The sequence below is a fragment of the Nyctereutes procyonoides genome, unplaced genomic scaffold, assembly GCF_905146905.1.
Source record: "Nyctereutes procyonoides isolate TBG_1078 unplaced genomic scaffold, NYPRO_anot_genome, whole genome shotgun sequence".
NCBI lineage: Eukaryota > Metazoa > Chordata > Mammalia > Carnivora > Canidae > Nyctereutes > Nyctereutes procyonoides.
This window is the reverse complement of record NW_026575128.1, coordinates 13,423,975-13,442,417: the sequence shown is the minus strand read 5'-3', so window position 1 is coordinate 13,442,417 and position 18,443 is coordinate 13,423,975. Positions and strand designations below refer to the sequence as shown.

General features: G+C 39.1%; 1 protein-coding gene and 1 pseudogene across 1 annotated transcript in view; one reads left to right on the top strand and one right to left on the bottom strand.

The window, feature by feature from the left end:
- Nucleotides 1-18,443, bottom strand: part of STIL (STIL centriolar assembly protein) — a 65,156-nt gene that overhangs the window by 18,953 nt on the left and 27,760 nt on the right. Inside the window, exons 12-14 of the mRNA XM_055341457.1 lie at nt 17,254-18,186; nt 14,721-14,886; nt 10,697-10,928 (exon numbers count right to left, since the gene is read on the bottom strand). Coding sequence (XP_055197432.1) covers nt 10,697-10,928; nt 14,721-14,886; nt 17,254-18,186 — 1,331 coding nt within the window. The remainder of the gene's footprint in view (nt 1-10,696; nt 10,929-14,720; nt 14,887-17,253; nt 18,187-18,443) is intronic.
- On the top strand, nt 38-958 carry LOC129520447 (39S ribosomal protein L45, mitochondrial-like; annotated as a pseudogene).

The following is an 18,443-nucleotide window of genomic DNA, read 5'->3' as shown; positions in this document are numbered from 1 at the left end:
TCTAAAATACATGAAGAACTCCAACTTAAGGAACAAAATGGCAGCCCCCACACCGCGGGGTTTGTATTGTTTATCCAAAGCCTTATCCACTTTATCCAAAGTGGTCTCGGCAGCCTGTCCTGGTGACTCAGTCCACAGTTGTAGTTCCAGTGAGAACTAAAAAACGTTTCACACCTCCTACTTATGAACCCAAATACAAATCAGAAAAGGAGTTTATGGAATATGCCCGGAAAGCAGGACTGGTCATTCCTCCAGAACGTTTGGAGCGTCCACTACATCTGGCCTGTACAGCTGGTATCTTTGATGCCTATGTTCCTCCAGAGGGTGATGCTCGCTTGTCATCTCTTGCAAAGGAAGGACTAGCACAGAGAAGTGAACAACTGAAGAAGAAGGTGGCATCGCAATTGTCAATCCGGAAGATAAGAGAACATGATCCTAATTTTAAAATAAAGGACTTCCCCGAAAAACCTAAGGATATTTTTATTGAAGCTCACCTTTGTCTAAACAACTCAGACCATGACCGGCTTCATACCTTGGTAACTGAAAACTGTTTTCCGGACATGGTCTGGGACATCAAGTATAAGACGGTCCGCTGGAGCTTTGTAGAATCTTTAGAGCCACCCCAGGTGGTTCAGGTTCGCTGTTCGAATCTGCTGAACCGGGCAACATATACGGCCAGGTCACTGTCCGCATGCACACCCGACAGACTCTAGCCATCTATGACTGGTTTGCCCGGCTAATGTATGGACAGGAAGATGTGCCCAGGGATGTCCTGGAGTACGTTGTGTTTGAAAAGCACCTAGTAAATCCCTATGGGAGCTGGAGAATGCATGGCAAGATCACCCCTCCATAGGCACCCCATAAGCAGCCCATCCTTAAGACAGTGATGATCCCTGGGCCCCAGCTGAAACCCTGGGAAGACTATGAAGAGCCACAAGGAGAGGCCCATAAACTTTAGCTATCCTGGTGGCATAAATGACTCCTCGGATGTGAAGCATGGTGATGAGGTGGCTGGATGCTGTGGAGTCTGGAAGCTGTGAAGTCAGTCATCTCTCCATCATGCTGTAGAAGCATCTATGTTTGACCTTTCCTCTCCTGCTTGGGTGTTTCCAGCTGTCTCCTCCACAACCACGGCTGATGGCTGGGTCCAGGTGGGTGGCTGGCTAATACATACAGCCATAAGCCCACTTCTTCCTATTTAAATTGTATATCTAGCTTTTGAGTCTCAACAAAAGTATGTTTCAGATACCTATTTTTCCTGTAGCAGAGACCGTCAGGAGCAAACTGGCAGAATTTTCTTTTTAATTATAGGCAGGGATCAGAGTTTGAAATAAAACACTGTCAGGGTATTGGACACACTGTGGTGGGTTATGTACTTCTCCCCAGCTTAGGCTAGAAGTAGACCAGCCTTCAGAAAGCAGAATTGGAAGATGGGCTGAACTGTGAATTATGTGGCTTCCAATAAATCCAGACTTGGGAAAAAAAAAAAAAAAAGAACTCCAACTTAATAACAAAAAATTGAATAACCTAATTAAAATGGGCAAAGGACATTCTCTCCAAAGATGATATAAAATGTCAAGCAGGTATATGAACATCATCAGTAATCATAAAAGAAAAATGCAAATCAAAAATGAACTATCACCTCATACCCGTTAAAATTGCTACTGTAAGAAATCCCAGAAAATAAGTGTTGGCAAACAAAAGTCCTTGCATTGTTGGTGGGACTGTAAAATGATTGCACCTACTATGGAAAAACAGTATGGAGTAAAATATAAAAAATATTTTATAAACTTTATTTTATAAAGTAAAAACAGTATGGAGGTTCCTCAAAAAATTAAAAGCACAACTACCTTGTGATCCAGCAATCCCACTTCTGGGTATATCCAAGAGGATCGAAAGCAGGGGCTCACAAAGATACTTCCACACCCATATTCACAGCAGCATTATTCACAATAGCCAACAGGCAGAAGTAACCTGAATGTCCATTGATGGATGGATAAACAAAATGTGGTATATACATATTCACACGGAATATTATTCAGTTTTAGAAAGGAAATCCTGTCACATGCTACAACATGGATGAATACCTTGAGACCATTATACTAAGTGAAATAAAGCACTCATAAAAAGACAGATACTGTATGATTCCGCTTACACGAAGTATCTAGTCAAATTCAGAGAAACAGAGTAGAATAATGATTACCAGGGGCTGGGGGAGGAGGGCGGGGGAAGAAAAAGGGGAGTTATTCTTTAATGGGTATAGAGTTTCAGATTTACATGATGAAAAAAGTCTAAAGATCTGTTTTTCAACAATGTAAATGTACGTAACACTACCAAACTATACCTAAGTATCAGTAAGATGGTAAATTTTAGGTTATGTATTTTTTATCAAAACAATGAAATAAACAAAAACCTTAAATGATTTATTAAAACAAACACAATTCCTTATTCTGCCAACCAAAGCGCTCCAAAATTTGGTAGCCAATTTGGCTTTTCAGCCAATTTCTTATAATACCCCATTTTACTTTATATTCTAAACAAACTGGATTACTAATAATACTCTGAATTCAGTCCACATATTTTCAGTACACAATGCAGTAGTTCTCAATCTTGGTAGCACAACAATATCACTTGTAAAGTTAAAAAAAAAACAAAACCGTTTGGATCTCAACCTTCAGAGATGCTGAAATGGTGAAGGGCCTGAATAATATCTCAAATGCCACGGACTTGAGGATTAACTGCTCTATTGCATCTAAATTGGCACACTTGTCAAACTACCCACCCTCGAGGGGTCATTATATTTTATTTTATTTAAAGATTTCACTTATTTATTGGAGAAGCAAGGGGAGAGAGAGAGAAATCAGGGGGGTGGGGCAGAAGGAGAGGGAGAAAGAGAAGCAGACTCCCCTCTGGGCAAGGAGCCCAACACAGGGCTCACACAGGGCTTGATCCCAGGACCCTGAAATCATGACCTGACCCAAGGGCAGATGCTCAACCAAATGAGCCACTTAGACGCCCCTCGAGGGGTCATTTTAAAAGTCTGCTTCCTCTAAAACTCTAACTGTATATGTTCTCTTGCTTCTTTTAACCCCCATTAGCACTTCCTTTTATCTCTTATGTCACATATACTCTCATTTATAACACAGTTATCTGTGTGTTCATCATGTTTTGTGTAAAATTTTTAATCTTTCTCGGCTTTGATTTCCTCATCTATGAAAAGGGAAAAAAGGGACTCCTGGGTGGCTCAGTGGTTGAGCGTCTGCCTTCGGCTCAGGTCATGATCCTGGGGTCCTGGGATCGAGTCCCTCACTGGGCTCCCTCTGGGGAGCCTGCTTCTCCTTCTGCCTATGTCTCTGCCTCTCTGTGTCTCTCATGAATAAATACATAAAATCTTAAAAAAAAAAAAAAAGAAAGAAAGAAAAGGGAAAAATGATATCCATTTCCCTGGCTTAAAAAAAATGTGACAGGATCAAGGGAGATACAAAGCGCCTAGCATAGTATCAGAAACTAGTGAATCATAATTGTTAGTTTTCTTCATCTCTTGTTGCTTTCCCCTTGTTCCCCAAACATCAAATTGAACTTTTATCTTCAGCCATGTTAACTACTACCAATGAAAACACCAAACTCTCAAACAGAAGAAGAAATCTAGTCTTTATAGAGATTTTGATGGCTTTTTGGAAAATTACTTGTACTGAGCAGGTTTTATCATCCAAACATTTGCAAAGCACTTTGTTTTTAAGGAGAATCTGTGTCAGTTACTGAGTTTGCCTTACTCCAACTTTAGCTAGATGATAACAATAATTAGATACAAAGGCACTGTTCTGGGATCCCTGGGTGGCGCAGCGGTTTGGCGCCTGCCTTTGGCCCAGGGCGCGATCCTGGAGACCCCGGATCGAATCCCACATCGGGCTCCCGGTGCATGGAGCCTGCTTCTCCCTCTGCCTCTCTCTCTCTCTCTGTGACTATCATAAATAAAATTAAAAAATAAATGTTTTACAAAGGCACTGTTCTAAATGCTTTACATATATTAAATTATTTAACCCTTACAAGAATCCTGAGATAGGTGATTTTATTATCTCCATTTATAGATGAGAAAACCAAGTCATCCATAAATTACGAAACCTGGCCACAGTACTGTGAGTCAAATCCAGGCAGTCTGACACCAGAGCTTATCATCTTAATCATAATCACTCATCTATACTTCATTTTCAAGAATTTTAAAATATCTGTTTTGGCATTTAACCTAGTAAGAAAAAAACAAGGAAAAATAAAAGAACCAAAACATTAAAGATTTTAACCTCAAAAGATTTAAGATTAAAACAAAATTTTACTTTATCTTTTTTTTTTAAAGATCTTAATTCTTAAATAATCTCTATACCAATGTGGGGGTTGAATTTACAACCCCAAGATTAAGAGTCACATGCTTTACTGACTGAGTCAGCCAGGGACCCCAAAACAACATTTTAAAAGACAATTCTAATATGACAAGTATTAGTAGGTATGTCCAAAGTATGACTTCTAAAGAAAATAAAATTATTTCAAATGAAAGTTTCTGTAAATAACACATACCACTGTTCTTCACTGGGAAAAAGCTTCCAGTTACCAATTATGCTTCAAGGCAAATAAATTTATCCCTCACAGAATGCTTTGATATCAGAAAGAGAAAGATCCAGGAAGACATCCAAGGGGGACAGGGAACCCAGGTGGTTAGATGCCATGTATGAACACTTAGCAGTGGGAAGCACAGCATGAATCAGACCACATATTTGGGAAGAATCCTATAGAAGCACCAAAACCACCACAGACACAATGAAATCAGTATTTAATCCAAATCAATATATTATGCTGAAAATCAGATTTACATCTAGTTATGTGCTGGAATCAATAGAGCTGATAAGCTGCCCTGCGAAAGCAATGAACTACATTCTACCAATTAACTCAGATAGGTTTCTCAAGTTAAAAACCACAACGGAGTGAAGATATTTAAGTTCTGACTTAGAACCTATTTCTAGGGGAAAACCCCTATAATTAAAAAAAAAAAAGTCTACAGTTTACGGAAGTCAATGAGAATAAATAAGGATAGCAATAGCTAGTTCCTCCTTGATCTCAGCTGTTTTTAAGTATTTAAAATTTATTTAGGTAATCTCTACACCCAATGTGGGGCTCAAATGCACAACTCTGAGATCAAGAGTAACATGCTCTTTTGACTGAACCAACTAGGCACCCTTGTTCTCACTTTGTATTATTACAAACAAAATATGGACTTATTGTGGGGCTCACCTTAAATTGTTCTTCCTATCACTGAACTCATACAAAATATGTAACATGGGGAACAATACACTAGGTCAGGATACAGGATATTATTATGGATACAGGAAATTATTATGATCCTTGTCCTACAGAAATTCAATCTAATGGGGGAGACATATTTATAAACCTTTTTAAATACACTCTGGTACATACAATGAGAATTTAAGTTATATGAAATATACTATACTGAGCAAAGGAGATAAATGTTTCTAGTTTTCTGGAGGAACATGTTATTGTTTTACTCATTATGGTAATCAGAATAATTTAAAATGACAAATATTAGAGGATAAAAAGGAATAGAAAAGCATCCATGCTCATGGACTAGAAGAACAAACATTGTTAAAATGTGTATGGAACCACAACAGACCCCAAATAGCCAAAGCAATTCTCAAAAAGAAAAACAAAACTGGAAGGATCATGATTCCAGATTTCTTTCTTTCTTTTTTAAGGTTTTATTTATTTATTCATGAGAGACACAGAGAGAGGCAGAGACATAGACAGAGGGAGAAACAGGCTCTCTGCAGGAAGCCCGATGCAGGACTCCAGAATCACACCCTAAGCCAAAGGCACACACTCAACCACTGAGCCACCTAGCTGTCCCATGATTCCAGATTTCAAGCTATATTACAAAGTTGTAGTCATCAAAACAGTATGGTACTGGCACAAAAACAGACACATAGATGGAATAGAATAGAGAACCCAGAAATGGACCCTCAACTATATGGTCAACAAAAAATTTTTTAAGGATTTTCTTTATTTGAGAGAGAGAGAGAGAGAGAGAGAGAGAGCGCGCACAAGCAGGGGGAGCAGCAGAGGGAGAGGGAGAAGCAGACTCCCCACTGAGCTGGGAGACCGACATGGGGCTTGACCCTGGGATCATGCCCTGGGCCGAAGGCAGATGCTTAACCGACTGAGCCACCCAAGTGTACCTATGGTCAACTAATCTTCAGGAAAGCAGGAAACACTATCTGATGGAAAAGACCATCTCTTCAACAAATGGTGTTGGGAAAACTGGATAGCAACATGCAGAAGAATGAAACCGGACCACTTTTTCACACTGTACACAAAAAATAAATTCAAGGGATCCCTGGGTGGCGCAGCGGTTTGGCGCCTGCCTTTGGCCCAGGGCGCGATCCTGGAGACCCGGGATCGAATCCCACGTCGGGCTCCCGGTGCATGGAGCCTGCTTCTCCCTCTGCCTGTGTCTCTGCCTCTCTCTCTCTCTCTCTGTGACTATCATAAAAAAATAAATAAATAAATAAATAAATAAATAAATAAATAAATAAATAAATAAATTCAAGAAAGATGAAAGACCTTTTTTATTTTTAAAGATTTCATTTATTTATTCATAAGAGGCATAGAGAGAGAGAGGCAGAGACATAGGCAGAGGGAGAAGCAGGCTTGCTGTGGGGAGCCTAATGTGGGATTTGATCCCAGGACTCCTGGATCACGACCTGAGCCAAAGGCAGATGCTCAATCACTGAGCCATCCAGAAGCCCCAGGGATGAAAGACCTTAATGTGAGACAGAAAATCACAATCATGCCCCAGGGCATGATCCCAGGGTCAAGAACACAGGCAAGAACCTCTGTGACCTCAGTCATAGCAACTTCTTACTAGACATGTCACCATAGGCAAGGGAAACAAAAGCAAAAATGGACTACTAGGACTTCATCAAGATAAAAAGCTTCTGCACAGCAAAGGAAACAATCAACAAAACTAAAAGGCAGCCTACAGAATGGGAGAAGATATTTGCAGATGACTTAACTGATAAAGGGTTAGCATCCAAAATCTGCAAAGAACTTACCAAATTCAGGGATCCCTGGGTGGCACAGCAGTTTGGCACCTGCCTTTGGCCCAGGGCGCGATCCTGGAGACCGGGGATCGAGTCCCACGTCAGGCTCCTGGTGCATGGAGCCTGCTTCTCCCTCTGCCTGTGTCTCTGCCTCTCTCTCTCTCTCTCTGTGACTATCATAAATAAATTAATTAAAAAAAAAAAAGAACTTACCAAATTCAACACCCAAAAACCAAATAACCCACTTAAAAAATGGGCAAAAGACATGAATAGACACTTTTCTAAGGAAAGACATGCAGATGGCCAACAGACACAAGAAAAGATGCTAAACATTACTCATCATCAGGGAACTACAAATCAAGACCACGATGAGATACCACCTCACACCTGTCAGAATGCCTAACGTTAACAACACAAGAAACAACAGGTGTACTGTTGGTGGGAATGGAAACTGGTGCAGCCACTCTAGAGAACAGTATGGAGGTTCTTCAAAATGTTAAAAACAGAACTACTCTGGGAGCAAGCAATTACACTAGGTATTTACCCAAAGGATGCAAAAATACAGATTTGAAAGGGTACATGCATTCCAATGTTTATGGCAGCATTATCAACAACAGCCATGCTATGGAGAGAGCCCAAATGTCCATCAACTGATGAATGGATAAAGAAGATGTGGTGTGTGTACACACACACGTGCACACGCGCACACACACACACACACTGGAATATTACTCAGCCATCAAAAAGAAAGAAATAAAAAAAAGAATGAAATCTTGCCATTTGCAACAATGTGGATGGAGCTGGAATGTAGTATACTAAGTGAAATGAATCAGAGAAAGACAAATATCACATGATTTCACTCATATGTGGAATTTAAGAAAGAAAACAGATGAGCATATGGGAAAGGGGAAAAAAAAAAAGGAGAGAGGGGAACAAACCATAAGAGACTCTTAACAACAGAGAACAAAGTGAAGGTTGATGGAAGGATGTGGGTGGGGGAGATGGACTAGAAAGGTGATGGGTATTAAGGAGAGCACTTGTTGTGATGAGCACTGGGTGTCATATGTAAGTGAGGAATCACTGAATTCTACTCCAGAAACCAATACTGCACTGTATGTTAACTACCTAAAATTTAAATTAAAAATAAAATGTACCTAGAATGTATCAAGCAAAAAAAAAAAAAAAAAGCCAAATATTATCACAAGGTTTATAATTTAAAAAAATAATCAGGGGTGGGACGTCTGGGTGGCTCAGCAGTTGAGTGTCTGTCTGCCTTCAGCTCAGAGTGTGATCCATGGTCCATGGATTGAGTCCCGCATTGAGCTCCCTGGGAGGGGCCTGCTTCTCCCTCTGCCTGTCTCTGTCTCTCTCTCTCTGTCTCTCTCATGAATAAATAAATAAAATCCTAAAAAAAAAAAAAAAAAATTGGGGGTACCTGGTAGTTGGTTGGGCATCTGCCGTTGGCTCGAGTTGTGACCCTAGGATTGACCCCCGCATAGGGAGAATCTGCTCAGTGGAGATCTGCTTTTCCCTCGCCATCTGCCTCTCCCTCTGCTCATGCTTTCTCTCACATTGTCTCTCTCTCTCAAATAAATAATCTTAAGAAAAAAATCAGTTGTCTGCCCCATGCCACCCCACCACCAAATTCGCCTTTTAACTGTTACATACGGTGTTTTATACCTATATCATTCCTCTACTTCCAAATTTATTGTTTATTCTATACCTGATTCCTCCTAATACTTCCACAAGTCCAAGCTCTCTCACTTGGCCTTTACTATACTAACCAGTTTCCCTATTTCCACTCTAAACTCCATCAGTTCATTTGCCACAGAACAGCTATTTAAAAACTGAAAAATCATTTATCATTCTGTTGCCTAAAATCCCTCCTGGGTTTAATAAGCATAGAATAAATTCAAAGCTCCTTTCCACATCCTCCAAAGCCCCCACTTAATTTGAACTGTCAAGCTTGTGCACACCTCAGGGTCTACACCCGCCATTTCTTCCGCCTGGAACACTTTTCAGGTGTTCTCAGAGCTGGCTCCTCCTTGTTATTCTAATCACTGCTCAAATTGTTAACTCCTCAGGGAAGGCTACCTTTACCACCACCTACTTAATATAGTCCTCACTCCCATGCTACCATCCTAGGTACACTCCACTTGACCACTCTGGTTTATTTTCTTCAGAGCTGTTGTTGTCATTATGTGAAATTAAATTACTTGTTAATAATATGTTTACCTCTCCAAGTCATGGAAATTCTAAGAAGTTAGCAGTTTTTTCTAACCTGCTCAATCTCTAGGGCCTAGTTCTGTGACAGCACTTATCAGAAGCTCAAAGATAGTTAAAATTGTTTCCTAATATCCTGAAGATCTAAATTACTTTGAGATCCTTGTTTAATAAAACAAAACAAAACAAAACAACAAACAATCTTCATGGGCACCTGGGTGGCTTAGTCGGTTGAGCGTCTGCCTTTGGCTCAGGTCATGATTCCAGAGTCCTGGGACTGAGTCCTGCATTAGGCTCCCTGCTCAGTGAGGAGCCTGCTCCCCCGCCCTCACCCCTCCTCCTGCTCATGCACAAGCTTTCTCTCTCACACACAAAAAAATAAGTAAGTATCTAAAAAAAAAAAAAAAAAAAAAAAAAAAAACTTAAAAAAATTCCTGAAAATTTTAAACACAGAAGAGGATAGATAGTATAAAGTATAACCACCATTATACACAGACTTAAAAATTACCTATTCACAGGGCACCTGGGTGGCTCAGCTGGTTGAGTGGCTGACTCTTGACTTTAGCTCAGGTCATGATTTCACAGTCCTGGGATCGAGCCCCGTGTCAGGTTCCATGCTTAGCATGGAGTCTGCTTGAGGTTCTCTCTCTCCTTCTCTCTCTGCTCCAAGCCCCCACCCTCCACAAACATATTCTCTCTCTAAATAAATAAATCTTAAAAAAAAAAAAAGAATAAATCTTAAAAAAAAAAAACCCTACTTACAATGAACCTTATTCTAATTATACCTCTAGCCATTTACTCTCCCCCGAGGTTTTTTCTTTTTCTTTTTTCCCTCACCAGGTTATTATTATATCTTAAATTAATTAATTAATTAATTTATTTATTTATTTATGACACACACAGAGACCTGGGCCAGAGGCACGTGCTAAACCGCTGAGCCACCCAGGGATCCCCCTCACCAAGTTATTTTCAAGTGAATCTCAGATAACACTTCATATGTAAATATTCAGGCTATATTTTTCAAAAATAAATTATTATATATAATTGCAATATGCAGAATCTTTAAAAATTTATAAACTTCAGGGCGCCATCTCCATCTGAGACCTAATTATAAGAATCTCTACAGTGAGGCCTAAGTATATATATTTCTGAAATTTTCTTCAGATGTTCTGATTCAGCTACACTGTAAACACTTCTGATGACTGACATCTGGGAATAGTTATAGAGGGGCCAGAATTGTCAATTTCGTAAGAACCCTATCAGGAAAGACACTACTGAAAATACAATTTATAAAACAAATAGTTTGAGTTAAAACACCAAAAAGATTAGAATTTAAAAAGAAAAGGGATGAATGTTCAAAGACACCTTACTTGGATACAGAAAGTGATTGATTAAATTCCTCTTCCACAGCAATGTTGCTTTCTTCAAAGCTGGGAATATCAACTGCTTTTAATGAAGACGTGCTACATGGAGGACTTGTGACCTCATTATTAACATCAACAGAAAAATTCATGTCCTCACTGGAAATCTTGGTATCATCTTGCCTTAGCTGAGATTCAGGCTCTTGATTATCACCTGCTCCATTCCAAAACAAGCTGGCACCTGGAGGTTAAATGATTAACCAGATACTGAAACAAATATTCTACTATAAAAATAATCTTCTGCAATCCTCTAAGACTAACTGTACTATTTTAACACAATGACCTAGAAATGTTTTCAGATTATATCTTCTCAGAAATGCCATAAAGAGTAAGGTGAAAAGATGGAAAATTGGTGTACAAAGGTGGGGGGGGGTAGCTTAGTTGTGCTTGGGTAGCTTAGTTGGTTAAGCGTCTGACTCTTGATTTCAGCCCAGATTAGATGGCTCTCAGGGCTGTGAGTTCAAGCATGTTGGGGTCCACACTGTGTGTGGAGCCTACTTAAAAAGGTAAAAACAGGGATCCCTGGGTGGCTCAGTGGTTTAGTGTCTGCCTTCGGCCCAGGGCGTGATCCTGGAGTCCCAGGATCGAGTCCTGCATCGGGCTCCTGGCCTGGAGCCTGCTTCTCCCTCCTCCTGTGTCCCTGCCTCTCTCTCTCTCTCTCTCTCTCTCTCTCTCTGTCTATCATGAATAAATCAATAAATAAATCTTTAAAAAAAACTGACAAAAAATAATAATAAAAAAAATAAAAAGGTAAAAACAAAAAACCACCTGGGATACAAAGGGAAAGGAGATATTCTGGGCCCTGTCTCTTCAAGAAGTGTGGCTCTCAAATGACATGTTACACATAAGAAGGTTCTGAATACGATTTGGGGTGTATGTGTATGTGCAGATAACTGCTGTTCTGAAAAACAAGGGAAAATATATAAAATACCAGTCGCTAGGCTCTCTGATTTCTATCCTTAAATACAATTATTTATGAGAATATTTAGAGACATACCAGACTTATGTAATATCAGGCAAGCATTTAAAAATCAGATGTTTGGGGACCCTGAGTGGCTCAGTTGGTTAAGTGTCCAACTCTTGGTTTTGGCTCAGGTCATGATGTTGGGGTCATGAGATCGAGCCCCACTACAGGCACTGTACTCAGTGAGAAGTCTGCTTAAGACTCTCTCCTTAATGCCCCACCCCCAATCAATCGCATTCACACGCATTCTTTTTCAATTAAATATTTTTTAAATTAAAAAAAAAATTTTTAAAGATTTCATTCATTTATTCATGAGACACGGGGGCGGGGGGGGGGGGGGCACGCAGAGAGATAGGTAGAGGGAGAAGCAGGCTCTATGCAGGGAGCCTGACATGGGACTCGATCCCGGGTCTCCAGGATCAGGCCCTGGGCTGAAGATGGCGCTAAACCATTGAGCCACCCAGGCTCCCCAAATTTAAAAAAAATTTTTTAAAAGATTTTATTATTTGAGAGAGAGTGTGTGTGTGAGAGAGAGAGAGAGAGCAGGAGGAGGGGGTAGAGGGAGAAGCAGGCTTCCCATTGAGCATGGAATTTGATGCGGGACTCAATCCCAGGACCCTGGGATCATGACCTGAGCTAAGGCAGACATTTAACCAGCTGAGCCACCCAGGTGCCCTCAAATAAATAAATAAATCTTAAAAGAAAAAACAATTATGAAAAATTTATGTAAGTATTGCTATTTTTCTGGAATATTTACTAATATATACCTTCAGAAAATTAATCATCATTGTAGAATAAACATACTTTTAAAAGCCATTTAGTTCTAATAATTATTAATAATGCTTTTTTCTGCATATAAGTAATAACTACCCCAGGTCATCCAAGCTGAATACCTGAAGTTTCAAGACAGTTTCACAATATCAGCTTAACCATGTAAATGACTTCAATTATCTTTTATTCAGCACACATTATGATTTAGGAATCATGTTAGTGAATGAGATACAATAGTGGAATAAGGCAGTGTTCCGGATCCCAAAAGTTTACAGTCTAGTACAGATAGAGATACAGATACAGATGAGAAGCAGCTATGATACAGTAAAAGTACAGAGTTTTCTAGTAGGATACTACACTTTTTGGTATGGTTGGTACCTATGTTTGATTAGCTCACAATACCCACCAACTCCTTGTTCACCATCCCTCTACAACACACACACACACACACACACACACACACACACTTTCTTTGGTAACTGTCACCCATCCCTGCAATTAACAAAGGTGAGACTCCGGCAGTTATGTCCCTATTACATGCTTCTCAATCTCCTTACCATTGAACCAGGGATAGAACTCTAATCCAAGCTAGGTCATTCAGGTTCTCTGCAATTTGAAATAAGGCTGAAGGACAGTAACCTGGTTTGTGTACATGGCTAAAACTGTATAACACATATACTTTGGAGCTTTAGGTGAGCTAGAAAAAACTGGGTAAAACAGCCATGTAGACTAGGCTGGATAGTCTTAATGGTATTCCAGTTTCTAGTTCTAGTCTTTTCCTGAAGTCCAGCCCATTCTTGGCCTTGGTTTTCATGAAACATCCTCATATCCTTCCAGTAAATTCTTCTTCCTTGCTTAAATTATTTCAAAGTGGTTTATATTACTTGCAGCCAAAGAATCTTGCCTAATACTCAGTAATGTCTGGCTTATAAATGTACCTGAGTTTCTTCCTCCACTCTCCCTCCTTGCTCCCCTCTACATGGACAGTTAACAAACGGGTTCAGAGATAGAATATAGAAATCTGTCTTCCTTCCTTTTCTCCCTCTCAAATCTTCATCTGTTACTTTTGCAAGTCTTAGGTCACCAAACCATCTTCATTCCTCAAATGTTTGAGTATCACCATCTTCACTTCCCAAAGCAGCTCAAATTCAACAGATACTTAGAGTGAACTCCATCCTCTCTCTTTTGCTTCTCTAACATGCCTTCCCTAGGTCATCTAAGCTGAAAATCCTGGACTAACTTTTATTTTCATTTTTAATACACTTTTAATATTAGAATAATTCTAGATTCATAGAGAAGATAAAGTTCCCGTATACTCCTCACCAGTTTGCCCTGATGTTAACACCTTACTTTATCATGGCACATTTTTCAAAATCAAGAAACCAATATTGGTGCATTAAAATTAACTAAATCTCCAGACTTTATTTAGATTTCACTGATTTTTCCACTAATGTTCTTTTTTCTGTTTCAGGATCCAAACCAGGGTATTATATCACATTTAGTAACTGTAGAATCCTACCTCTTCCTATCACCACATCCAATTAGTTATCAAAACCTATCACCCTACACAACTCTTTCTCTTCATTTCTACCATCATCATCCTATGTACTAGGCATCTTGCTAGGTCTTGGTGACATTCTTGAAGACATTTTTAAAGATCTCATGGTCTGGTGGTGAACAAACATGTAAACAAATATAGGTCATTTACATTATTAATTGATTTTTCAAAAAGGCCTTCAATGTTGTTTATCAAATAAAAGAGACATTCCTTTGTGAAGGATATAATAAGCGCTCTCCATAGGCAGGACCACACTGGACGATTCAGAGCCCTGCTTTCTCACTGCACCCCTGCTATTTTCTCTACCCACCCTGTTCTACCTTCTCTCTACTTCATCGACTAAAACCCTACATACCCTTCAATGCCCAGAATCAGTAATAATGCACGGATGAAACAAACCTTCCCTGATCCCTCAAGACACAGATGACTTTTCTTATAAGAATTGGGTTCAGTCCAGGAAAGTAGTAAAAACATGTATTATGTCGGGTGGACTCACATTTGTTTTCAGATATAGTTCTTGTTCACAAAAAGTAAAATTACATGAAGACTTAAGTGATACTCTCTTCACCTTGGCTTTGGTTCTGTTTGTACCACACACCAATTTAATGTATAAATTTTAAAGTGATATGAAAAGCAGTTTTAAAAAAAAAATTCCTTACAAATAAAAAAAAAGACATTACCTGTGCTCACAGCAATGCTTACACTTTTTCTCATGTGCAAGCCAGGGGAAGACTGTGCTTCCATGGAAACCAGATCCATTTGTCTTGCAGCTTGCACTGTGTGTTCAACAGAGGTTGTCTTAGGGGAACAGGGCTGCAGAGACTGTGCTTCCAATAAACGCTGAATCTGTATTAATTAAAAACATATTTTAAACTGGTAGTGAAGTAATCAACCAAATTGTTAGTGGAGTTTAAAAATGAATTACTAAGTGCCCCAGTTATAAATAACTGACTTTTAACTCTATCTTCTCATAATTCAGTTAGATCATACCATAAAATTATTCAATGCAGAAATCACTATCCTTCATTATTAAGAAGCACTTAAGTAGGTGAAGTGTAACTTTTATCTTTTTTTTTTAAAGTAAACTCTATGCCAAACGTGGGGATCGAATGTAGAACTCTTGAGATCAAGAGTTGCATGTTCTACTGACTGAGCCAGCCAGTTACTTACCCATGGCCATGGTACTAACTTACCCATGGCCAAGTGTAAATTTAAAAGTGAAAACATAAAGGTATTTAAACTGGCATTCATAAATGGACACTTGTGTAAAAAAAAAAAAGTCTGAATCTTAACACTTCAAATCAGTATTTCATTCCTATTCCACTTATAAGTCAAAAGTAAGATAAGAATTATATTCTAACTCCTTACCAAATTGTGAACATTTTTTATATAAGGTTCTTCTTATAAAGGTTAATCAGAATAGCCCATGTTTGGCCATGCTAAAACTGGAATTATTAACAATAGTAGCAAACACTTACTGAGTGCTTCCTGTTTATAAGACACTATAGTAAGAGCCTTTGTTTGCTTATCACAATCCACCCCATGAAGAATGTACTACTATTAAACACACTTTACAAATAAGAAAACTTGAGAAATTATAAATGAAGTTATTTGGCCAAGTCATGTAACTAACAAGTAACAAAGCTGAGGTTCAAACACCAAACAGTTCCCTGTTCCTTTTAAAACTAAAATATAACTTACATACCATAAAATTCATCCCTTTAAAGTATACAAGTCAGTGGATTTTAGCAAAGCCACCAAAAAGTTTGTAACCATCACCACCATCTAATTCTAGGACATTTTCAACAATCCCCCGAAAAAACCTTACCCATTAGTGGGGACTCACTATTGCCCACACCTATCCCCTGGCAACCACAAATCTACTTTCTGTCTCCACAGATTTGCCTATTCCAGACATTTTACATAAATGAAACCACACAGTATGTGGCCTTGTATCTTGCTTCACTTAAGCATAACGTTTTCTTTTTTTTTTTTTTTAAGCATAACGTTTTCAAAGTTCATCCGTGTTGTTGTATCTATCAGTACTTTATAGTTGAATAATATCCCATTGTGTGGATGTTGTATTGTGTTTACCCATTCATCAGTTGATGGACACTGGACTGTTTTCATTTTTGGCTATTATAGATAATGTTGGTATGAACATTTGTGTATAGGTTTTTTTTTTTTTAAGATTTTATTTATTTATGCATGATAGACATATACAGGCAGAAGGAGAAGCAGGCAGAGGGAGAAGCAGGCTCCATGCAGGGAGCCTGATGTGGGACTCGATCCCCGGTCTCCAGGATCCCACCCTGGGCTGAAGGTGGCACTAAACCACTGAGCCACCGGGGGCTGCCTTGTGTATAGGTTTTTATGTGAGCATATTTTTTTCTTTTTCTTGTGTATACACTTAGGACTGGAAGAGCCTCCCTTTTTAAACACTATGATTTTCTATTTCCCTATAAATTATACTATTATGTTCAATTTGTCTCATTAATTTCAGCAAACTAATTTTATTAATATACAAAAATATAAATTATCAATAAATTATTAAGATCAGTAGAAATATAACCTGCATTAATAATACAAAATAGCATATATAGAGTGGTTTATGTGGATTTTGGTGTCATGAGGACATAAGTCTAAATCCTACTCTGCTACCTTTGGTTGTATACCAAGGTTTAGTATACTACACAGACTTTTCATTTGAGGCTGACAAATCAAAGACAAAGGTAGTTATGTTGTAGATTAGGATATGTACAAGGCAGAGAATAGAAGGTTTGCTTTCCAGTCCCAGCTCTACTCCTAACTAGCAATGTGTCATTGGGTAAATTATTTTCTCTGTCTAATCGTCTTTTTACTTATCTGTGAAACAACAGGAACTAGAGTTCAGTTTCCAAGGTTCCTTCCAGTTTTGATATTCTACAATTTTACTCCATAAAATGTAATTACTGAAGAATTGCCAGTTATTTTTAAGAAACCATATTAAAACCAAGAATTTAAAAGAACTAAAAAAGTGGGGATCAATCCCTGGGTGGCTCAGTGTTTTAGCGCCTGCCTTTGGCCCAGGGCGCGATCCTGGAGCCCCGGGATTGAGTCCCACGTCGGGCTCCCGACATGGAGCCTGCTTCTCCCTCCTCCTGTGTCTCTGCCTCTATCTCTCTATCATAAATAAATAAATCTTAAAAAAAAGAACTAAAAAAGCTTGCAAACCTGTGCCTGAAGCAGTCTCAGCTGTCTATCTTGTTCTGTGAGGAACCTATAAGCATCTGGAGACAGTCCCATCATTCCATTATCTGACCCAGTCTTGGGTGTGTGCATGCATACTGCACAAGGTGATGGGTTACAGGAGTCCACATGCGAAGGTAGTCTTGCCACAGGTGATGGTTCTACAATGCTGTGGGGAGAACAAGTACTCGTGTTTCCCTGAGGTCTCAAGGCTATAGGACTACTTGAAGAACAGAATGCATTAGGGTACAGTGCTGGACATCCACCTGGGTGAAATAATGAATGCTTGTGAAGGGCTTCAGACTGGAGGTCTTGAACAGACCCTACTGTATTCATTCCTTGCCAAGAATTTATTGGACTATACTGCACATAGCCATGATGCTGACAACAACCACAAACATTTGTAGGACAGTAAGACGGTGGTGATGGAGTAGGTATCTGTTCCATTGGTCTTCCTGAATTATGGGATGAAAAAACAAAATTGTGTGGTTGAGACCATGAGGCAAGAGAAGACTGCTTGGAATTCAATGCGGAGGGTCTTACAGGATATTCTTCTTTGTGTACATCTGTATCAAGAGACGGCCTATTAATGGAAGATGGCTTAACACTGTTCCTGATGTGGGAGTTCCCGTTCTTACAGGTAGATGGCTGCCTTACTCTGCCATGTTTCAAAGGAACAGTGCTCTGGGTTAATTGATTTGGTTGCCCTCTCAAGGAAAGCTCTCCAGCTTTGGCTTCTAGGCTGCATTTGTCATCATAAAGCTGGGGTTGCAATGGCTCCAAGTGTTCAGAGTGGTTAATCAACAAAGGATTTTCACTATTCATCATTTCCAATGGCTTAGGCAGAGGATTAGATTCTATGAAATTGCCATCCAACACAAGCGAAAGTTCAGGAACTGATGGTTGGATCTTAGGAACCTATAAATGGGAAAGAAATGAAAGAGGAAAAGTATTTTTTAGGATGTTGTACTTTCTTCAAACTAATATTTTCCAAATTATATCCAATTACTTATTAAAAAGTGTTTATTCTTTAGACAGTTGACATATTCTCTGGGCACCTTCTACGTGCTAGCACTAGGAATACAGTTGTGAGTAAAATAAACAAGGTCCTTGCCCTTACAAACTTACTTAACAATGGAACTCATTTTATCGGAACACTGATTAATGTTGCTTAT